This window comes from Mauremys mutica, chromosome 2 (genome assembly GCF_020497125.1).
Source record: "Mauremys mutica isolate MM-2020 ecotype Southern chromosome 2, ASM2049712v1, whole genome shotgun sequence".
NCBI classification, from domain to species: Eukaryota; Metazoa; Chordata; order Testudines; family Geoemydidae; genus Mauremys; species Mauremys mutica.
In genome coordinates, this window is record NC_059073.1 from 65,617,336 (window position 1) to 65,642,090 (window position 24,755).

A 24,755-nucleotide genomic window follows, 5' to 3' on the forward strand; every position below is an offset into this window, starting at 1 on the left:
CTTCACCTTATTGGAGCCCCCATGATTTGACTGTAAGTTTCTTCACTTCAGAAGAGGCGCTGTGTAGGTGCAGGAGTCTTCTTATACCAAGCTCATTCCTGCACTGAGACTTAACCGAGATAACTCTCTGGAGCAAACCCAGCTGCCTGTTGACAAAGGGCTACAGTAATAATGGAAAAACCTTCAGTGAGATGTACCATTTTACTAGCCCTTAGCTTTATACCTTTTGTATGTAAGCTGGTAAAATATTTTTCCAAGCAATGTATCCATCTTTGAGAACATGCTACATTTGAAGCAGGAGGTTTGAAAGTTCAGCGTCTGTTTAGTGCTGTGATCAAAAACAAGCCAACACCCCCTCAAAGCAAGCCATACAAAAAGACTCTCTGCATCGTCCCTCCCCCATAATAACCCCCCTTCATTCTCCCTTGCTCTCCTATCTCAACATTTACTTTAGTCAAAGGTAAGCTGCTGGGCAAAACTCCAGGACCTATGAGTGAAACATTCTTTGCTGGCTCTAGCACTGAATCTCTGTAGCAGGTTAGGTAAGGCAGTTAGTGTTGATTTTCAGAGACTTTGAACACCTGCCACTCCTACTGACTGCAGCTGAAGTTGTGGGTGCTCAGCACCTTTGAAAATTAAACTCTTAAGCTTGATCCTGTAGACACTTACATGTGTGCTTAACATTCAGCATGTACATAAGTGTCTGAGGCTCAATTAACATCTGCTAATTCTATCTTGGGTTTTATACCATGCCCAGCAGTCAGTACTTCCCATGTAACATGGAGAAATCCCCATTTTCATGGAGTTTTTTTCTCTTCTCACTTTCTTGGTTTGCTTTGGATATACCTCTAATTTTCACCTCTTCTTCTCACTAACCCTCCCTGTAACTCGTTATTCTGGTTTCTATTTGTGATTTGTATTGACATAATGCTTAATAGTTCTGATTAGGATCCAACTGCACTAGGTACTGTGCAAAGACAGAGTGAAATCCCTTCAATCGACTTCAATAAGCCCAGGATCCCATGAGACTAGGATCCTTATTGGTTGGTTTCTTATTCAAAGACCAAAATAATAATAAAAATAATCTGTATAAATTTAATGTTTTAGAAATCTCAAACCAAACCATAGATTGAGCTTTAAAACACTATATAGTCATGCTTTTAAGGATACACTTTTCTGAGATGTAAGCAAGACCCCAGTCTCACATGATGGTATTGCCTCTTGATGAGGTGTAAATGACAAAAATACCTTTAGGATCACACCTCAAACGAAACATCTGTGCAACTATTGGACCATTCTAGTGACCGTCCTATTTCTTACTCTAGCAGGGGCAGCCTAAGATTATAAGAGCCCAGCAGAGCTTCCTCTCCCTCAAATTCCACTTCCTAAATTTCCAAGTGAGGAGTCTTCTATCCAGAAGTCCAAGCCTCTATGGGTATGGCTACATGCTACTGGTTAGCATGCTAAAATAGCTGTGTAGATATTGCCACTCAGGCTGGAACTCGGGCTCTCAAGCTGGGGTGGGGATGGATTTGACAGCTTGAGCTCCAGCCTAAATCGCAATGTCTACACGGCCTTTTTTTAGCCAGCTACCGCAAGCCCCACCAGCACAAGACATGGACCTGGGCAGGGAAGCTCACTCCCAGTTGCAGTATAGACATACTCGATATCTCCATCCACCCAGCGGTACGTCACGTGTTCTTTTCGGTCTTCGTCCCATAACGTGCTTCACTAGATCACTTCACTGAACATTTGGCCTATGACAGCATCTCACATCTAGCCATTTTCAAAATAATGTAGTTCATGCAACACACCCAGTCGGCGGGGGGCCCTGGGCACGGGCCCCTTGGCCCAGTGACTAATGCGCCACTGGCGTCCAGGTACTAGCCCCCGCCACCATGAGGATCCCTCTCCCGGCGTCAGCAGGCCCTGCAGGGGTTAAGCCCGCGCCGGCTGGGCTCCCGGGGGCGGGGCGGGCGCTCCCGCGTCCCTGACTCGCTTTGCCGGTTGTGAGATGGGAAGCGCCGTGGCCGTGTCCCCCCCACGCGGTGCGGGAGGCATTTGGCCGCCGCTCGCCTCCGTTGCATCGCGCAGCAGCCCGCGCTGCGGGTCCCCAGCGCTGCAGCCCGCATGTCTCAGGAGAGGCCGCCCGCCCCGCCGCCGGGGAACCTTAACGAGCTGCCCGACCAGTCCCCGCTGGTGGGAGCCGCCGTGGCGGAGCTGCGGCGCCGAGCCGAGGCTGACCGCAGCCAGCACTGGCCGCTCGCTCTCACCGACTCCTTCCTGCTCAGGTTCCTGCGAGCCCGAGACTTCGACCTGGCCCTGGCTTGGAAGGTAAGGACGGGCTGCGCCCGGGCCAGCTGGCCTCCCTGGGGCTGCAGCGGCCCTTTCCCTCTGTCACCTGCAGGGAGCCGGAAGCTGCATGCCCCGGCTGCTGTGTGCGATCGCTCCCAGGTGCGTGGGGAAGAGCCGTGCCAGACGCCGGGGCCACCCGGCAATGCCTACTTGTCTGCAGCGTGAGCCCTTCTGGTCTTAGGTGTTGGTCTGGCTGCCAAGTGCCTAATAGCTTGTGTAGGCAGCCTATAAAGTAATGCACAATGATGATCATAGGGACGCTAATCCCTAGTGGGGAAAGGGTGAGACAGCTCATGAAACCACACACCTGCGTTTTACAGGAGAAATTGGGACCCTTTAAAGTTTCTCAGAGCAACATTAACTTACCTGCATTGCATATGTGTTGCATTTTAATTGAAATAGATGTGGGTGAGTTAGTATTGCCCAGCAAACCTTCTATTTATATTTCCCAGCTGTAATATTGCCTTAGGTTACAATTTTTCACTTATTAATATATTAGAGAAACAGTATGGCCAACTCTGCATGCTCAAAAGTCAGGAGACAAGCCTGCTAAAACCTTTATTTTCTATTTGTCTTCTGGGTTTTGAACCTTTGGAGCAGTGGTGGGCAGCCCACGGGCCACATGCAGCCCATCAGGGCAAGCCGCTGGCCAGCCAACAGGCCATTTGTTTACATTTGCACGGCCGCCCGCAGTTCCCAGTGGCTGCAGTTCACCATTCCTGGCCAATGGGAGCTGCGGGAAGCGGCGGCCAGGCCTGCGCCTGCTCTGGCCCCGCACTGCTCCCAGAAGTGGCCAGCATGTCCAGCAGTGGCTCATGGGGGCGTTTGTGGGGGGGCAGGTGGCTCTCTGTGCTGCTCTCACCTGCAGACACCAGCTCCCATTGGCCACAGTTCCCCATTCCTGGCCAAGGAGCTGTGGGGGTGGTGCCTGCAGGCGAAGGCAGCGTGTGGAGATTCCCTGCCCCTCCCCCCCCAGGAGCCATTGCCGGACATGCCAACCGCTTCTGGGAGTGGCACAGGGCCAGAGCAGGAAGGGAACCTGCCTGAACCACACTGCGCTGCTGGACTGTTAGTGGCCGATCTCCCGGTTTGGCTCCTGGAAGGTTGGCAAACCTATCGTGATCGACTAGTCGATCATGGAGCTTCTGACAGTGGATCTCCAGTCTCAGTCACTGAGACTGGAAATCCACTGTCAGAGGCTCCATGATTGATCAGTCAATTGGGATCTACTGGTTGGTGACCACTGCCCTCGAGTGTCCAGCCCCTGATCTCCTGGACACTCTCAGTATTCATGGACTTGCTGCTTCCGAAACAGTATAACCCAGCTTACCAGTTCCACTCAGATCACTGCTCCACTTAACTCACCACATTTAGATATGTTTATAGTGAAATCAAGTAGGCGTTTATTTAACAGGACACAGAAATGAACTGACTATGGGGATCTCTGTAAAATCCTATGCACCCCCTGTGCCCTCTGCCACATCAAGGGGCCCCTGGGTCATAACATGCTCCACAGAATTCCCCCATGGCTATGGACACTCTGGCATCTAGTTTAACCCCTTTGGGAACCACATGGCAGGAAGACAAGGAACACAGACTTAGCAAAGGAATTTCTTAACCACAGTCCCTTTTACTCATAAGAAGCAGTAGAGAGTTACACAAAAGTTCCTCCTCCCCCAAGCCTGATTTCACTCCTCATGTGATTCTGAGGTCTTGTCAGCATTTCAGGCTAGGCAGAGTCCCTCCTGCTTTCTCTCTGTCTCTAGCCAGCAGTTCTTGCATGTGTTGGTGAAGCAGTCCTTCTTAAAAACCGTCTCTATCTACTTTGTCCATGTCCTAGGCTGAGTAACTCCAGCTCCTTCCCCCAGATAGACTTCTGTGTAGTGAGTTTCATTGTTCCATTGTTCCATAGTGCTGAGACAGCAGTCGGGAGACAATCCAAACTTGATGGCCCTAGATTGCTCTATGATGGCTTCTCAGTCATAGGGCAGGTCTACACTTAAAACACTGCAGTGTAGACACGCCTAGTTAATTCACCTTGGTGAGAAGCAGTAGCTATGTCGACAGGGGAAGTCCTCCCATTGACATAGAGCTGTCTGCACCGGGTGTTAGGTCAGTATAACTGTCTCGCTCAGTGGTGTGGATTTTTCACACTCCCAAGTGATGTAGTTATACTGATATAAGTCTATACCGTAGACCTAGCCATAGCCGTTCATTTAGGTGGTGCCAGGAATGCAGCATAATGGCTTGTTAAGGTTAGGCTGTTTTCCCAACACAATGCAAAAATGATAGTCAACATACACACGGGAGTCATAAATTCAATTCAGGCATATCCCACTCTGTCACACTGGGCATGTCTGAAAATTTGGGCCTAACACATTATGGAAATATTACTAAAGGAAGGATGATCAGCTAAACATTGGCAAGGTAGTGTATTTTTAAAATAACTGTTTATAATAACTCATTGGAAACTTGGAACAAAAATTTTATACCAATTATTCTTCCATACTCTGTGCTCACTGGCTATTGTAGGGTTGCTCAGGAGTGCTGGGCTGCTGCTATTTTTTTAATTAGAGAAAACCCAGGATTGAAGCATTTAATTTTTGGTGGAAAAACCCATATCGAGGATTAGAGATGTTAAAAAATCCAGAGGTGTATCCCATTAAGCCTGACACCAAGTATTTCATATGTGGTCCTGCAGAGTTATTACTAAACTTCCTTTTCTTTCGCTCTCAACTCCTTTTCCATTTACTTTGGATCAGAGGTGCACATGATTCTTCTACACTCCTTGTCGTCCATAGCATGGGCTCATCACATGTCTTGTAGTTCCAGTTCTTTTTCTCTTCAGATTTCTCTTGATGGAGTCTTTCCATCATATCCTCAGTCTTTCATGTCCTGTCTTGCTATCCTCTTCCTCCTGTGCTTTCCTTGATGGTCACTCTTCTCCCATTCTTATCCCATATCCAGCCCACCTCAAGTGTGTGCTGTCCAGCCTATCTATCACTCCAAGTTTATCTTCCCCTTAATTTCTTCCATACACACTGTGATACAGGGTGCCTGGTGTAGCCCTCACTGGAAATGCCAAGGTCAGGTCAGGCTGCAAAAGGGAGAGCAGACACTCCCAAAACTGATGGTTAACACTAAAGTTAAACTCTTCAACCAGTCACAAACTGTGCTTCTGATCCCCCACACCGGTTATCAAGAAGCAGAAAAAGAAATCACACAGCCCTCTTTATTGCATTTCAGTTCTCTGGCTCCCATTCAGCACCTAGGTGCAGTAAGGTGAGGTTATTTTAAAACTCTGCTCACATATACAAAATGTTCTTCTGACCCCAAAGGGCCAGCCATGTTACCAGGTCAATATGAGTTTCTATCTTACTCAAAATACCATGCTGCTAGCCATCCTTTAGCATCTAAAACTAAAGATTTATTATAAATAAAAAAGACAGACCGAGAAGAGAGTTTTAAATAGTCAAAGCAATCAGATATGTTAAAAAACTTCAAAGTCCATACATCAGGTTCTTAGCTGTAATGGTGAGTTTGCTGGCTTGAAAGTCTCTCTGGAACACATCCACAGCTTGGATGGGTCTTTCATTCCTTTGTTCAAAGCTTCAGGGTACATCTATACTACCCGCTGGATCGGCGGGTAGTGTTTGATGTATCGGGGATCGATTTATCGCGTCTCATCTAGACACGATAAATCGATCCCCGAATCGATGCCCATACTCCACCTCAGCAGGAGTTGACGGGGGAGCTGCAGTGGTCGACCCGCCACCGTGAGGACGGCTAGGTAAGTCGAACTAAGATACTTCGACTTCAGCTACATTGAATAGTGTAGCTGAAGATGCGTATCTTAATTCGAACCCCTCCCCCCCCCCGCGCTAGTGTAGAGAAGTTACTCCAGAGGTAAGAAGCAGGATTGACGACAAGAAGCAGGACTGAAGACACAAGATGCAGCTGCCTTTTATAGTCTTTTGCCATGCAGCCTGTATTTCCTTTGTTCCAAACACAAGCTGCCCAGCACTTGGCATGGAAGCTTTAAAGTTTTCAGTCCACATGCTTTGCTGCTGACTCAGAAGGTATTCTTCCTGGTTCCTTTCAATGGGTTCGTAGGTGGCGTGTGAACCACTGGCTGGGGGAGGCTAGCCCCCAGCCCCGCCCCTTCCACCTGAGGCCCCGCCCCTTCCTCGCACCCCAGAACTGAGAGCCCCCCACCACAGCCACTGGTCACCGCCCCAGGCTGGCTAGTGCCCGCAGCCTCCCCCCCCACTCCAGTCCTGGAGCACCAGGAGGGAGAGCATGCAGTGGTACCGTTGCAGCCTTCCCAGTGCTGGGAGGGAGAGCAGTGTGGCCCCAGCCCCCTGGAGCCCAGGGTGGCACCACTGAAGTGGGGCCCTGGGGGTGAAGTGTGGGCGGGGCTATGCCTGGCTGTTTGGGGAGGCACTGCCTCCCCCAGCCTCCCCTACCCGCTGCTCCTGAATGGGTTCATTGTTCATTTGATGTCCCTTAATGGATCATCAAGCAGGCGAGGCAGTGCTGATGTCAATCTATTTAGGGGTGTCATCCAGAAACACAGCACAAGATATACCCTACATATCTATAATTCGTAATACAAAGATGATACAAACATATAACAAAATTATCATACTTGGCAAATTGTAACATTTTCGTAGATACCTCACATGGCATATCTGGTCACATTCTTGGAAATTTTATATCGGTTTCAACAATATCATAAATTGTCCCAGATATTCCATACAGCATCATACACACTCTATCTACACTCTGCTTGCCTGCCATTCTTCACAGTATATTATTTTTTGCTATCTGTATCTTCTTTTCTTCCATTTCCATAAGACCAACCATTTCCAAACCATAGAGCAGGCAAGAACAAACACACACAGCATACACTTACATTTTAATTTTACTATTACAAAACACTGAAACAAATTCAGTTAAGCAACCCAGCTGACTCCCAAAACCTTAATCTTGAAATGCTGGTGGAAGTTTATGCCCTGACCATTTAAACACCGACTCCAAAAATAGAAGAGAAGGTAACTGAATTGCTTTCAGTAAAGGATTGTAAGGGTAAACATGCATGAGTAGGAAAGCGTTAAATCAGTCTAAATGGAATATTGGCAGAGATTTGTCTTCCTTGGGCTGAAGAGAGAAGTCCTTTGACACAGAAAAGATTAAGCACAGTCAGGGCACTGAATATGCAATATGACTTGAATACACAAATAAGGTGCTCCACAGTTCTGGTGCTCCATAAGTAGCACATTCCTACAGTGAGCAATTTAATACACTACACCCCAGCGGTTCTTGCAGCCGTGCTGCCCCGGCAGGAGCTCACAGCCCCCTTCTCCAGAGTGCTGGCGGCACGGTGAGCTGAGGCTGCAGGGGATGGGCCGGGGGCTAGCCTCCCCGGCTGGGAGCTCAAGGGCCAGGCAGGACAGTCCCGCAGACCATATGTGGCCTGCAGGCCAAAGTTTGCCCACCTCTACTCTGTACAGTGCCTGGGCAAACATAGGTGCCTTAGACTGCAATCCACAAAGCCAGCATGTTAAGCGTGGAGCTGCCTAAACTAGCCAATGGAAGACACCAACCAGAGTGATGTGTGCTAAGTCCCGCCCCTTCCTCATGATAGGTGCCTTAGTCTGGGCTGCAGGGAGGCACCTAGCTCCGCTTGTGGTCCACGAGCCAGGAGAAGACAGGCGTTCAGCCACTTCAGTTGCATGTGGGACCCAAAAAACCCATCCAGGGTAGAGGACGAATTCCCTCATAACCTTTAGCCTAATTGAGGATCTGTTTCTTCTTACAGCATGTGTTTGCATAGTTTCTACCATAATGGAGGCCTAGTTCTGATTGGTGCCTTTGGCAATATGCTTTCATAATTATTGATCAGGAAAAGTTGAATTCGGTCATTTTTCATTTATAAATGCATTATTTTCTGTAAATCAATTCTAGGTCAGACACTGAATTCACACTCTCTGTGATTAATCAATAACTTCCTCACTCTTTGACATTCAGAAATCCTGGACTGTATCCCGGGCAGACCTCATGAAGACACTCATGATGAAATGATTGGTTCCACAGACTTTGGATTATGTTTCTGATTAAACTTATTCCACTTACCAAGTTAATTTACATCCATCAGTTGCCAAACAGACATACAGTAGCTTATTCAATTAATAAACCAATATCACTATGTATTGAATTGTTTTTCCCCATATAGTAACTGTTCCACAATCCTGAATGATTAGAAGCCATTACATCTATCATGATCATCCCATCTGTTTTTCCTACAAACCAGATGGGAACCTGGTATTTTCAGGTTGCTTAGCCCTCTTATGCCCACATTGACACCTACAGCTCTTTATAGCCAATGTATAGACTCAGTACACCTTCCCTTAGCAGAACAGATATATTCCCTTCAAAACTATCAGCAAGTAATCCATGTACATGAGACCCTGAGCCAATTTATACCATGTTAAACTTGAGATTTATTTTAAAGATAACAGAGAGCTGTTCTTCAGAGCTTGTTCAACAAGAAGTCTGATTTTGAAGGACTTATTCACATGAGTAATCTTTAAACATGCAAGCAATCCTATGCAACTTCAGTGGAACTACTCAGTAGAACAAGGATTAATTTGCTTGAGCAACGTTTGCAGGATTGAGCCTTAAATGCCTGCTGGAGATAACCCAGAAAGTCCTTTAAAGCTAAGCTTACACTTCAGTTTTAGTAGTTCATTCTCCACAAGTAGTCTCATTAAAATCAATAGGACTGCTTACAGAATAAGATGATAGTCAGTGGGAGTAAAGGTAGTAGAACTGAGTGCTTGGTAATTTTTAGCTATGAGTTGTTACCTTTGGTGGAAATAGATGAAAATTGCATCTGATGCCATCTCATGGCAGGCTGTATCTCGAGATGGTATAATTAATCTTTTTTTTTTTTCACTATCTTTAGTGATTTATAGGCAAATGTTCCAGCCAGGTGTCATTTGACCTCGCTTGTGTGCCATTAGCATTGCAGGTACAAATACTGCTGATTTTAAATCACGGCTGCTGTGGCTAAAAGTATGCACTGGCGGGAACAGTTATGCACTGGTAGGGGGATTGACTAGGTGATGGACAGAATTGTTTTTGCCAACATCTTGGTTCCTACCAGCAGTAGGGTTGCCAGGCATCCGGTTTTCCACTGGAATGCCCAATCGAAAAGGGACTCTGCCAGCTCTGGTTGGCACTGCCAACCAGGCCTTTAAAAATCCAGTCGGCGGGTACAGGGGGGCCTGGGGCTAAGGCAGGCTCCCTACCTGCCCTAGCTCCGCGCGGATCCCAGAAGCGACCGCCAGGTCCCTGCAGCCCTAGACGCATGGACGCGTGGGAATCGCGACCAATGGGAGCTGTGGGGGTGGCACCTTCGGGTGCAAGGGCATCATGTGGCTCTTCCCTGGCCGCCCATGTGTCTAGGGGCTGCAGGGACCCCGAACCATCTCCTGCACCCCAACCCCCTGATCCAGCCCAGAGTCCCCTCCTGCACCCAAACTCCCTCCCAGAGCCCAGACCCCACAACACCTCAACTGCCTGCCCCAGCCCTGTCCTCCACCCCAAACCCCTCATCCCTGGCCCCACCCAGAGCCCACCCCTTAACCAGAGGCTGCACCCCCTCCCCTGCACTTCAACCCACTGTCCTAGTCCAGAGCCCCTTCCTTACCCCAAACCCCTCATCCCCGGCCCTGTACCAGAGTCCATACCCCCAGCCAGAGCCTGCACCCTCTCCCACACTCCAAACCTCTTGGCCCTAGCTTGGAGCCCCCTCCTGCACCCCCAGCTGGAGTCCTCACCCACAGCACAACCCCGTGCCCTAGCCTGGAGCCCTCTCCTGCACACTGAACCCCTCATTTCTGGCCCCACCTAGAGCCCGCACCCCCAGCCCAGAGCCCTCGCCCCCACCCCAACCTCCTGCCCCAGCCTGGTGAAAGTGAGTGAGAGTGGGGGAGAGTGAGCGATGGAGGAAGGGGGAATGGAGCAAGTGGGGATAGGGCTGTGGGGCAAGTGTGTTCAGTCTTGTGCAATTAAAAAGTTGGCAACCCTAACCAGCAGCACCTTGCTTTTCCAAGTTTGATTCTCTCACAAGCAGAATGCACTAGCTATGTACAGTGGTTTTCTTTCAATAGAATACTTAATTATTGAAAATGTGTGCACAACTCCTAATGGAGGAAAAGGGCAGAAATGAAAACTAGATTTTTGTGACGTATTTTGTTTTTTTCAAAGTAAATGTTTTGCTGCTGATTCAGCTTCTATGTATGAGGGACAACAGAAAACATACATAGTGTTGCCAGTTCATGCTGTCTGGTTATGCAATCCTGAACACTTTGTGCCAGTCAGTGTTGTTTGTAAGGGGGCAAACATGAAGTAAAATAATATCAAGTTCTGGACTGCTGTTTACCAGCACAGTGAACTTCTAATCACATTACTCTATCAATTACCAATACCTTCTATTCTTGCATACCAAGAACATTAAAAAACACCCCTCAGAAAACTTTCTAAATATTATTAGCCTAGACTAAGAGCTAATTTATATACTTAATTAAAACTCTTAACAGGTAACACTGGGTTGATTGTGAATTGTTTGGTTAAGGAATGATAATTTACCACCTTGTATACAGTGTTCAAGAAAGATGGGGCTCTAGCCTGGTTGAAGTCTTAAGCCACTATTAAATAAATCATTATAGGGTATGTTAAGAGTGGAGATGTAAATGACTGGAAATCTCAGTATATCTCTCCATCTCTTCCTATCTGTTTTACAAGTAGAAAGCTGACACATGTTGGGTCTTTTCAACCAGCTTCCTTCTAGACAATTTATTTAAGACACCCTTCAAATAGCCTACAACTTTATGCAAGGAGAGTAGGGAAAATATGCTGCAAAAATACACTGTTTGTTTAAAAAGCCAAGAGCAACTTGAAAGTAGAGGAATGGGTAAGAGGTCAGTAGTCACAGTAAATATCTATCCTTAGCTTGTCACGTGATAACAGAAGAAGAGGATTAGATTTCACTTTGACTCTTTCATTAGTCTGCAATTCAAGACCCTGGAAAAACTGGTTAGAACAGAAGGAGCCTTGCATGGAAGTGTGAAGTTGGAAAGCTGATACTTTGTTCTATTTTATTAGTTATTAGAATTGGTAACTATTTATTCCTAGCTATGTTACTTGGGCTCTTGAAAAATGGGGTAGCTAGAGCGATCTAGTAGCTTCAGTCACAATGTTACCTTGCTACGGAAAAAAATTTTGTCTTTGAAAATGTTCTGATGATTAGATTTGTCTCGCTGGTCTGAGAGCACTAATAACAAAATTAAAAAATAGTAATAATTATGTAAGGCCCTATCCTTGCTACCATTCGGATTTAAGGCTGGCTATTGTTTTTCTTCATTTATTTGCGAAAGTAGGCCCCTGACTTAGGCTTCTAAACTGAGATTTTCAAAGGAGCCTAAGTTCTGGGGGTTTATTTTTTTTGAAAATCGTAACCAAAAGTTTAAGTTACTTGGTTAAGATCCCCAATCAATTTATGACACAGCCAGAGGTAGAACTCTCAACTCCTAGAGTAACCACAAGCAGATACTGGTTGTCTTATTCAAAGGAAGCTTTTCTTCTGCTCTCCAGAAGCCGGTCTTCTTTTCCTGCTCATCTTTTCACAGTATCAGAAATAAAGTGAGGGAAGTGGTGGTATTCGGTAAAACCACAGGCTCCTCTGTACAGCAGAGCTATTCTCTTAATGGCAAGTAAAGTTCAGATTTTCAAGCAGGTGAATTTTATTATAATGAATTATTTTATTCTAAGGGAAAATATCTGATCAAATTTGGAAATCGGAACTACTGCACCATCAGTTTAATTCTCTAAAGGAAATCATGAAATTATGGATAATTCCATTTTCTCCAGCAGGATCTAACCTCAAAAGGCAGCACTTTTTAGCTAAGAACTCTTCTTCAGAACTACAGCATATCACTTCTCCACATAGCTCTTTTGCATCCTTCAACAGTTCCAGTGTATAATGCTGCCCAAATCTGTTTTGCCTCCATCTGAACAACAGTATTTACGTTCCTCACAACAGACATGATCTCTATTGTTTTGGCAATGTCAGACCTCCATTATTTCCACTCTCAAAATGCATGTGACTTACAGGCAATCAGAAAGAGAGAGAGAGAGCTCCATTGCATCGTTATTTGATGCTCTTTGTTGCCATGTAGGCATTGAGCTTCCATCATTTCTCGTGGTTATGTCAAGGGCAACTAAAAGTTACACATGGCTTTGAGCATATTGAATTTGTGTAAGACGTGCCCTAAAAGGAATGGTAATGTATTTAGGGTGTCGCCCATTTTCAGATCCTATATTTTTTTTTGTTGCTGCATAGGGTACTTTTAACTCCATATGTGCTAGGAAGTGTGACAAATAAGATATGTGCTTGTTAGATAAAATGGAATTGGTTCTGTTGCTTGAACAACAAGTAGTGAAATTGTAACTGACACAACAAGAAAGGAATGAGTTAGTAGACATGTTGTAAACAAGCATAAGTGGGGAACTGAGTTAAGTACCAAACCTGAAGCAGACTTCTGTAAATCTTCACATAGAGAAATAATGGAAAATTACTTTCAGATGAGCATTGTATTGCATATAGAATGGAAATGTACCAGAGCCAGGAATCATCTTGCAGGTGTACAGGAAATGACCCTTATGTCTTTGAAAATGTGCTGTGGATGTGCCAGTGGTGACATCTCTTATGACGGTACAATGATCAGTCCAGTAGAATTATCAATAAGTTTGTGTCCAATAAGATGGCTTCATACCTTTTGTTTGGGAATTCCTCTTACGAGCTGTGTAAGTCTTTCCTTAGTTCAACATGCCCCTGTATTAGCCTGACACAGCATCAAGTTAAATAATACTAAGGAGGATTCAGTTTAGAAGCCCATTTCTATTTATTTTGTATAGTAAAATATCTTATTGCCAGTATTTTCTATCTACCACCTGGCACTGAATGGTGATTACATTCCATTAACAAATTGATTGGGGTCTAAATTTACTGTAATAACTCAGGGCAGAGAGCGACCTAGGCAGCATTGTGGATCACTCAATGGAAGCTTCTGTTCAAGTTACATTGGCAGAGGTCCCTATCTCCCCCCTTCCAAAAAAAAAGGGGGGGGATGTTGATTGCCTGATATTTCATCTAACGGGCAGGTAGGCAACTATTTTAGATTTTGTTGCTTCTTCCTCTGAAACATCTGGTCCTGGCCAGCCACTGTCAGAAAGAATTCTGCTCTATGGTGTGATCCAGTCTCGCAGGAAGCATTGGAATGATGAAAGTTCTAACATGTTAATTCTGTGACTTGGACCCATCTGTCCAAGACGCCTTTTTTTTGTCTTTTGACTGGATTTTGCTTCCCATTTCTACTGATATTCATCTGACAAAAATGCTTCTTTTGTCCCCAGTTATTGAAGAACTATCACAAGTGGAGAGCTGAATGCCCAGAATTAAGTGCAAATTTACAGCCTTCCTCTATTCTCAATCTCCTGCATGCTGGTTACCATGGAGTCCTGAGATCAAGGGACCCAGGTGGCAGCAAAGTTCTTATTTATAGAATTGGTAAGTAACAACTCTTCTCTATGGCCTAGGCCTTGCCTACACATTGTTTTGTGTATTGATATAACTCTCTTGGGTAGGGGTATGATTTTTCTTTCAAAATAATTAAACAGTGCAATCCCTTAAGCTGGTATATTTTATTTCCCTCCCCTGCGGATATAGGTGTGCTAGTAAAGCACCACCTTCATACTATATAATGTGCCCACACCAGAAGGGGGGCGGTATATTTCTTTTAACTATTCCAGGTTAGATTGGTACAATATTTGTGTGTAGACCAGTGCTTATTCATACCGGCTGGATGTGAAAACAATGTTCGTCTGAATTAAGTGCCAACTTCTGTGGCAAGGGCTAGAGACATGTTAAGTTTCAGCGTTAATGTGGGGTACATGCATGTGGGTATTTGGATGCCTATTTAAGAGTCCAACTGAGAGACACCCAAAGGATTTTCAAAACTGTTTGGCCACACCCAAGTTACCTGAATGCTCTGTATGAGGAACTGTCTGAGGCCATGTGATCTGGTGGGTGGGTTCCCAAATTGTACTTTCAGAAGGTGCTCTAAAGTTATTCAGTGACATAGCTAAGCCAGGAGGTGCAAGTTAATGTCCTCCAACCGCAAATCCTTGTTGACCACTTTGTGCACCCTTAAAATAACATACAGATTAAGAACCCTCACATACCCTTTGAGAGCTATACAGAGGAAACAAACAGGATTTTTTGAGGGCTGTCCAGATTAATGTATATTGCAGAGAGGTACTCAGATGGGAGACTGAACTCCTGAAGCACTTGATTAAGTGAAAACTCTAGTGATAGCCTTAAACCTCTTTAATTTTTCACTATTTACCTGTGAATATCTATCACATTTAACATAGCTGGATAAAATTGTGTGTGTGTGTAATAGCTGTCTGCCAAGTTAATTATTGTATTTAGCACCCCAACATTATTATTTATTTCTATTACAGTGGTTCCTAGAAAACCCTGACAAAGATCAGCTCCGAACTGTGCTAGGTGCTAGAGACAAGTAACACAAACCTTATCTTCACTAGGAAAAAAAGTGTATTTTAATGTGTTAGCTAAAATATGTTCAAATATTAGTGTAGACAAGGCAATTTCTCATTTTAACACATATTGGTTGAGGTAAATCCTATTGTACTGTGGAGCTTCGGCCAGTGACTTTCCAATTTAATTACTACTGTCACTGCCAAACCTAGAGGATTCTTGAAGCAAACATTGCAAGATTCTTTTCTGAAAACTTCTCGGCAGGTTCCCTACTGGTAGTAGAAATGAATTGCAGAGAGTGGAATGATCATGCAGGGTAGAAGAGGAGCCAGAGGGCTGTAGAGTAAGTAGCTTCTGCACTGACAAAATGACTTATTACAGAACAGGAGAGAGCTTGAAGGAGGAAAAGGAGATGACTTCATATTGCTGTTTACTTATTTTGTATTTGAGGAGTGCATTTGAAACAGTAGCCAGTGGGAGTATATGTTTAGAGAGTATCTGTGTGGTAATGCACTACAGTCTATTTGTTCTTCAGGACAATGGGACCCAAAGATGTTTACAGCATATGATGTGTTTCGTGTAAGTCTTATCACATCAGAGCTTATTGTAAAAGAGAGAGAGACACAACGGAATGGAGTCAAGGCTATTTTTGATCTTCAAGGGTGGCGATTTGCTCATGCATTTCAAATCAGTCCAACAGTGGCCAAGAGGATTGCTGCCGTGCTCACAGTAGGTTTGATGCTTAATTTTAGTTTCTTTATTGTAATAGCCAAAATGTTTCTACTCTAAATTATGGCACCCTTTCCCTTTGTGTAGGGCCTTGCCATTGTAACACAGCTTGAAAGAACAAAACAGTGCTATTTAGAGCTATTAGAAGTGAGACACACTTAAGCAATTTAAACCTACATTTATTTGATTTGCCTTCACTTTGTTATAATCAAGCAGTGAATATCCTCCAGATTCTAGTTACATATTTAAAAAGTCAGTAAACTCCCATAAGAACTCAATAATAATAAAGCCAATAACTAATATTCCATAGAGCCAACTAGATAATGTCTGGCTTCGGACTAGCAAGGGTTTGGGTTTGAGGTGGAATAAGAGTTAGGTCATTGATCTTTTGGTGCAGCAATCTCAGCTTATTTCTATCTGAGAATTTCATAAAACCAAGCATCACAGAGTATCTGCCATATTAAATAGGGGAATTCTCACATGGTTGGTTACTCTTATGGTGATTCTGCCATCTTGGGCAAAATCGCACTAGAATGGCTGTTCTTGTGAGATATTTCAGCTACATCCGAACCAGTAAACAGGTCCCTGGTAACTTTAGAACTTGTTTTGGGGGTGGGGAAAGAGGGTGCCTGGTTTAAATTTAGGGATTTGGATTTAGTACCCCCACGCAAGAAATTCTTTGGATCTGAGGTATCTGCTTTTGGATTTACCCTTTGTTTTTCAAACATTTAAAAGTACTGCAAATAAGGCAGCAGAGAAAATAAATCAAAACTATAAATTGTGAGTAGTGCTGCTTAAAATTTATAAACTTATTTATTGCAATTCTCTATCTATTCCTCTCATCATTTTCTAAGTTGGGTTGACATTTTTCAGACAGAGGTTTCTTCTGCTCTTGCTTGGCAGTTCAGGCAATTCAGGTCCCTTTTTGTCACTGTGACATTTTAAAGCAACACCTTGGCTTTTAAAAAGTTAATTTCCTAAATCCATATTTAGGAACGTTTAGATTTAGGAGCCTAACTTTTCAGCTCCTATTTTTTTTTTAAACTTTACTGTTATATCGCTTGTAAAAATATGATCTTGCACTGCATGAACAAATATGAGGATGCAGAGAGAGGTTAATTGCAATGTAGAAAGGTGAAAATAGCATCAAAATAAAAGCGTTGCCTCTTTTTGACCCAAGCAGTTAGACCAGTTTCAGCATGCTGGGGATGTTCCAGTTGGAAGCAAAAATTGATAGTCTGGTATTTGTTGCAAACTTGTTTATTTACCAGGAATGTACAAAGTCCTGCCTCTCTCGACACAGAAAGAACTAAGAAAAAGACAAGTGATTTCTTAGCTTCCAGTCCCAAGCCTTATTAGCTAGCAGACCCAAAAGCTCTCTCTAGCTTTTCCCAGGATAAACACTGCTCCCAGGCTACTGCTTGGTTTTCTTAGTCAGTAAAACTTTTGTCAGTCAGGTGGAAAAGAAATCCACCCCTGACCGACAAAAATACCAATGTGGACAGTGCTATGTCTTTGGGAGGTGCTCTCCTGCTGACATAGCTACTGCTACTCATTAGAGGTGGTTTAATTATGCCAGTAGGAGAGCTCTGTCCTGCCAGCTTAGAGCGACTGACTGCATGGGACTACGCAGTACAGCTGTGCCACTTTAAGGTCCGTAGTGTAGACGTAGCCTTAGTCTTTTGTGTCAGGCTCTCTCTCTGTTCTTATCTGTTTTCATTTTATGTGTATTATCTCACCCACCCATCCACCCACCTGGTTACAATACCTGTGGTGCTAGTTTCTGGGCAGATTCTGTTAGGCTTGGTTTAAAATAGCTGTAAGAAACACTTCAAGTGAACGATGTGTTCACACATCAGCATGTAGGAGGATTTAACCAACTCATACAAGGTTTATCCCAGCTCACAACAACAGTAATTATGGGTTTAATCATGCCAAATACTGAGAACTCTGACCTGATCCAGAAAAGCACCTATGCTTGCGCTTAACTTTAAGCAAGAGTGTAGTTCTCTGTTGATTACTCCAATGCTTAAAGTTGAGCATGTGTTTAAATGCTTTGTTGGATCAGGTCAGAGTGCTCAGCACCTGGCAGGATCGAGCCCCAAGAGCAAAGAGTTCTGAAGAGCATTTAATTGTTATGGACTACAGCCTAATCTGAACTGTGCAGTGCCCATAACTGTGGATCTTGAAAAATCTTACCACAGATATGGGCAAAAGCAGATTTATTTATTTATTTATTTTGGTGAGATTACATAGCAGCGCTCATTGCATACATTTTGCAAGATTAGAATCTGATGCTTAAAGGTTTTATCCCACTGTTTTAAAAAGTTCCTAAAAACAGTTACATTTAGCAAGCTATTTTTTAATTCAGATAAGAGCCCATCAATCTGGCCCTACCCAACATGATAAGAAAAGAAAGGCTAGTGTGATATTAATAGAAAAAACATTTATGATCAGTATCTCCAGTTCACATCTGGAAGAAGTCTAGTCAGCAGAGCTGTAGCAATGAAATGGGGCATGAATGGAGACTCTTCTCCCTCTAGTGCATACAGTTGTGTTTCTGAGTGCGGGACATTTTTCCTTTTAGCCTCTGAAGCTATGGCACTTGTCTAATGAATTTTCAATCCAAGTAACATTTGATAATCTATAGCAGTTGTAATTTTTTTTTCCGTTCCCCAAGAGTCAAAAAAAGTTTCATCATAAGGCTGACCCTATATTCCCAACTCAGGCAAAATTCCCACTGACTCCAGGTTTTGGCCCTAAATTACAAACCTTATGCATTTAGTTTTCTGTACGTAATGACATATTTATTTTTCTCTTTTTTTTTTTTACAATATTTTTTATAGAAAAGCGTTTGTTCAAAATATAAAAAACTGTACTTAGGGCATAAGTTTGGACTATTTTAAAAATAAGCTCTTTTGCAAGCTCAAGTCTGTTTTTGGCTGATCTTCCCCTCACCGCCAACAGATTAGCTTTCAGTACCCTCTTTGAGAATCTACCACTTGAATTGCCAATTGAAAGTCCTGCCTGACTGGCTGTTGTGTAACTTTGTAGCTCAATCCCTGTTGCACAGAACTAGAGGCCTGTGGCAAGACAGAATCTAATCCTAAAACAAATGCTTTCTGGGCATTACCTCTGTGCATAGGTTTTGTGTTCAGCCTGTACCCATAGTTATGCATTCCTTTGTAATGAAATGACTCCTCTTAATACAAAGAGAGAAACATATGTAGATATATTTTCTGATGTTTAGTGTCAATGAAATGTAAACAGTAAATACTCCAAAGTGCAGGAATGTCTTCACTGTCCAGAAAGCCAGGGCAAGAGGACTGCCTTAACCTGTGTTCAAAACACTTCTCACAGACTTCCCCACAAGAATACAATCATGCCAGTGATGATTTCTTTTTTTTATGTTTGCAGGATTCCTTTCCACTAAAAGTTCGTGGCATCCACTTGATTAATGAGCCTTTATTCTTCCACCCGGTCTTTGCTCTAATTAAGCCCTTTCTCACTGACAAAATAAAGGAACGGGTGAGTGAACATAAATACATATTTCTTTTCTTCTATAATAACAACTTCCATTTGGATCTTGGTCCTGCAGTGCCTGAGCATTGAGTAGGATAAATCAGTTTTATATTTTCCATTTCTATAGAACTTTCACTAGGGGACTCTTTAAGCACTGTACAGATATTAATGATTTAAGAATTACAACACACTGGTGAGGCTGGTCTTACCACCATTTTTACAGATAAGGAAAACTGGAGTACCAAGAGGTTAAATCAGTTGCCCAGTGTCAGACACCAAGTCTGCATAGAGCTGAGCATAAAACCCAGGTCTCCTGACTTTGCTTCAAATGATAATTATTACTCAGTGGGAACTGATACGGCTCCTCTTCAACATAATGGAAGACACTGGTCTTGCTCCAAAGAGCCTAAGCTGTAACCTGAACACAGACTTATGGGTCAGGCCAAAGGTTCAAATTTCAACTGATGCAAAGTTGTTTTTTTAAAATAGTTTTTGAGTGACTTTAAGTGAATTCATAGTTGGTTGGTTGGTTGTTTGTTTAACTTAAAATCCCTGTTATCTGGATGTAGCGGCACATCAAGAATTCCAGCAGGATTGCTCTTGCATGGCAAGCAGCTGTGTGGCAATGATTCCAGGCAAAGTAGGTAGGAGTGACTCTGATTAATGGCTGGACTAGGCTGAAGAAGGGAAGAAAAGAGTGAATGAGAGAATAGAGAAAACTTCAAAGCTGATGAGGTGGAACAAAAGCAGCTAGGGGTCAATAGTTAGGGCCAGGCCAGGGATTGTGGGAAGTGACTAGCTGGACTGGCTTCCCATTAGCTTCAAGAGGAGGCATTACTTTTTCACTCTTTCTCCCTCAGATCTTGCTCAAGAAGCCCTGAGCACAAAGGCACTTAATCACATGTTCATTTTATTGTGCTTTGATACAGTAAATCTTTGTGTCATACATATTTGCAGAAAAGCCTGTTTGAATGTTAAGAACTAGAGACTGGAAATTAAACAAGCATTTGGCGGGAAATAGTGCATGAGACTTCAAAACAGCTGTAATAAGGTACTGGAGAAACAACAACAAAGCTGTTCTTCTGATATTCTTAGAAGTACAGGCTCTGCATCTGATGTTTCTAACCACAGAAAAAGCCTTTGAGATGATTCAGATATGTACCCCTTTTAGAAATGTCATCAAGTCCAGCCCTCTGTGTTGACACAGGACTAAGTAAACCTAGACAATCTCGGACAGGTGTTTGCCAAACCTGTTATTAAAAACCTCAGATAATGGGGATTCCTCAACCTCCCTTGGAAGCCTATTGCAGAGGGCAACTACCCTTGTAGCTAAAGTTTTCCCTAACATCTAACCTAAATCTCCCTTGCTGCAGATTAAGCCCATTACTTTTTGTCCTACCTTCAGTGGACATGGAGAACAATTCACTGTCCTTTTTATAACAGCCCTTAAACATATTGAATGGGAAGTGAGAGGGCACAGTACCTTGCATGATCAGACCCTTAGGGCTGGTCTAAGCGCAGCATAGATGGGGTATACAATGCACACCCCTAACTGAAATAGTTAAGTCATGTAAACTATGCCTTGGTTTCTACATTTGCAGCAGCATGAAACACACGTTGCATTTCATCCTGAACTAAGCAGCAAATAGCAGTGAGTTTGGGAGCTTTAGGAGAGTATAGTGAAGCTTATTTGCACATTGTGAATGTGCATTAAAAGTAATGAAGATACAGTATGTTAGTGAAATCTAGCTTGTGATTCAGGTCCCACACCTGAGGTTCTTGCCTTTCCAATGTCTTCACAAACCGCTCTGGGATTCAGATGGAAGTAAATGTGTATGTGTGTATTATGAAAACTGGAAAGCCATTTTGAAACAGCTTTTCTCGTTTCAGGTGTATATGCATGGGAGTAATTACATACAGAGTCTGACGCAGCACTTCCCAGCTGGCATTCTCCCACAGGAATATGGTGGAGAGGATGTCTCCATTGAAGACCTTTCCCAAGAGTGGACTGACTTCATAATGGCATCTGCAGATTACCTTCAGAGTATTTCTCTGGTTTTCCAGTGAAGCAACCATATTAAAAAGTAACAGCTCGGTATTGAGGCAATTCATTAAAACAGAGAGCTGCAGTTAATTCCTGGTATTATAACTGCAAGCAGAATGAACTTCAATCAGAAATTTTTCATTTAGTTTTGACATTACTTTAAAGGGACCAGTGTAAAACTTCTGGTAGATCATTGTTGAGGGAAGAAATGCCCCATTTGCTGCATTTTTATATTTGCTTGAAGAGGCGATCAGGTAGTAGTTGCATCTTGGAACTAAAGGAGAGATTCACGAGTTTGATATTTAGAGGGATAATATGCAATACTGTTTGTAACAGATTATATATGTGCCCAAAGGCTGGATAGTAATGCATGTAGGATACTGCAGAGAACAATACTCCACTAGATATGTTCTCATGGAGCTCCAATCTGTGAGGACTCAATACAAACTATATGCTCAACTCTTGCATTGTAGTTGCTCAAGTTGATGAACTGACATAAAGAGCCAAATAATTTCAAGAGTTGCAGGGCAAATCTTATTTGGAGTTACAGTCGTTTGGCTTGGAAGCACGTTTGTACAAAGTAGTGATTTTCTTAGGCCTAATGTTAGCAGGGAATGGGGCTGGTCTTTGGATTGATTCTCAGGGAAATGGATTTCCAATCAATTCGCGAAGCTGAGCTTGCACTTTGGATGAAAACTGCTCAGCAGTGGTGGAACATTGCTGTGCCAGATGCTGCTATGAGCAGCAAATATCCATGTGGGCATTTAAGATTGTAAGCTGCTAACATTGTATGTAAAGGGACATTCAACTTGGAAACTATTAAAAGATAATGTGAATCACAAAGAGGAGAGGGGTAAATGGATTAACTTAACTTTGAAAAATGATTTTCCTTCCCCTGGCAACAGATGTTCTGTTTAGATAAGTTACAAGGCAGCTCCTGTGAGGTGCCAAGCACCCTTAACTCATACTGAAGTCCTGTAGAAGTAAAGGATGCTTAGCAATGCCCAGGGCTGGGCTCTTTGTTTGAGGGGAAGAAAGAAGGTCTTGCTTCATGACTTGACCATAGAAATAAACTTGTCATGTGGTTTCCGTATTCTCACTGAATACTGCTGCTGTGAGATGCTAAGCACCTTCCTTTTTATTCCAAGAGGTGCTAAATGTATTTAACATCTCCTATGCCTGGGCATTTTGCTAGGCACTGGCAGAAATATTTTTACTTACAAGTATTCGATTTTGACCCTGATACCTCTTTAGTCATTACAGGCAATTGAAAACTTTCCCGGTGTCTTTACTAAAAGGAGTTCCTAAAGGGACACAACTAGATACATGTTGTATCTTCTAACAAAATGATATATTGTTCTTACCTGTGTTATAGAGCACTAACATAGATTATTTAAACTGAAAGGATTTAAACAATGAATGTACTTTGATTTTGTTTGTTTTTTAGCAGATTAACTTCCTAGCTCGTATTTCTTATGGTTTTTGGCAAGGCAGGAATTGTTTGACATTAAACATTGTATTAAACAGCTCTTAATGATTCTTTATGGACCCTAATGTTAAAGCATTTATAAGAACAATGTCTTTTGTAAAGTGGACTCAAATGTTTATTTTGCTTCTCCTGGAATCATCAGTAGATTTGATAATTATATAAACTTGCTATTTAAAATGAAGAGGAAAGGCGAAACTAAGAGTACCATATTAATATATCAGTAAAGTCTTCTGTAAGATTAGATAATCAATGGTACTGCTCAGGCCGCTTCAGCAGCAGCAAGAGTGCTCTTAAAAGGTAGTTGTAGTGTTGTCAATGCCAATGAACAGAATCATTTTAAAACTACAAAGCCAACATGGAAATAAGAATCTTTGTTTCCTCACCCCAGTGCACAATTTTTCTTGTTCTCCTTAACACCTTTAATCTATAGTCGATAAGTTTTAAAACATCTTAACCTTCAAATTGTGATCAAAAGAATTTTTCATTATACTTTCTTGTCACAGATTCAGCTTGCTGCCTGATATGATGATATCCTCAGAGAAAGGAACTTTTGAAAGATATTTCTTCTTGTTTATAGGCAAATAGAATAATTACCATACCTGGCAACTTGTACAGTGCACAGCTACACTAAGCTACACAACTCAAATTCTAAACTACTGGGAAAAAATGTTTTTCTAATGAGAATTGGAAGCTGATGCTCTTTAGAATATTGTTTTAATTTTAGATCTTTGGAAAGAAATTCCATCAAGAAATTGTTTGAATTAACTGAAAATGTAGCGATTTCCTATGAAAACAAAACTTGGTATTGTAGCTATTTTACCTGGCAGAAACAAAATCTATTCTCAATGCTAAATATTCAGCCCTGCATACTTCATTTGGGTCACATGCCTGTAAATGAAAGTAAAATTTGGCTTTAAGAGGTGCTGGGCTTTGGTTTGGTTTAACACTAGAGGCTGAACTAAAATTGTAACCATTCAGTTAAAAAAATCCCACCCCCAACTCATGTTAAATGGTATTGCGAATGCATTACAGGTATTGACACCTCTACTGTGGTGCAGGTGTGATTTACTTTTCCCATGGGACTCTTATTTGGTTTTTAATGGTTACACCTATTGTATCACAACAGAGTGAACTGTACTTAGGAGTAATTTGATTTGGGTCTTACCTCACCAGTGAGTTTTGTAAGATGGGTGGAAGGGCTATTATTTTACACCCACAGAAGGAAGAGGAGGAACTTTGAATTGCCAAGTACACATATCTTCTTCCACTGTGATTGAAGCAGGAGTGCCTCTTTAAAATACCAGCTTTCTATAAAATGCTGATGCACACATAATTTGCTACTGACTGTCAGCACACTGTAATGTAAACTGTTTTTATAATTTTGTACATGTTATAATACCTTTGTATTAAAAAAGAATTAAACTTAATATAACATTCTAGGTGGATCATGCAGTCTCATTTGTCTGTCTGTCTTAACTTTTTATTAAGAAAAATTTACAATTAAAGATTAACATACTATGCTAAACATTACTTATTATTTATTCAGGATCAGGTTAATATTGAAAGAACCTGGCTAAAGATTCTGGCTGAGTATGCCAGAATGGGTGACCAAATTTCTGAATCCTCTTTTTGAGGCTTCTCTTGTGTACATACTTCGTCTGACAGTGTTTGCATTATAAAGACTGTCCGTATTTTGCAATACCACATTTCCAGAGGAGAAGTCACACTTTTCCAGTAATGTTCAATACAAAGTCTTGCTGCTAACAGTAAAAAAGGAAATTAATTTGTTGCTCTGTTTGAAATGTAGAGCCTTTCCTGGAGCATTAAGGAAGCAGGTAAACTCTGGGAAGCTGGCAGTAATTATTATGGAATAGCGTAAACATTCCTTTCCCAAGTAGCTTCTCTTTCTAGCTAGTGCTTGCAATGTTAACAACAAAGGTAGGTTGTCAATACAGGTTCTAGCAAAATGCATATGGAAAACTGAAAAG

At 42.6% G+C, this 24,755-nt stretch overlaps 1 protein-coding gene across 1 annotated transcript; it reads left to right on the forward strand.

Annotated features, from left to right (window-relative positions):
* Nucleotides 1-1,995: 1,995 nt before the first annotated feature.
* Nucleotides 1,996-24,206, forward strand: TTPA (alpha tocopherol transfer protein). The gene is made up of 5 exons (XM_045005881.1): nucleotides 1,996-2,334; nucleotides 13,837-13,990; nucleotides 15,519-15,712; nucleotides 19,130-19,240; nucleotides 21,125-24,206. Exons 1-5 carry the CDS (start codon nucleotides 2,131-2,133, stop codon nucleotides 21,299-21,301), a joined length of 840 nt encoding a protein of 279 aa, XP_044861816.1. The 5' UTR covers nucleotides 1,996-2,130; the 3' UTR covers nucleotides 21,302-24,206.
* The last annotated feature ends 549 nt before the right edge of the window (nucleotides 24,207-24,755 follow it).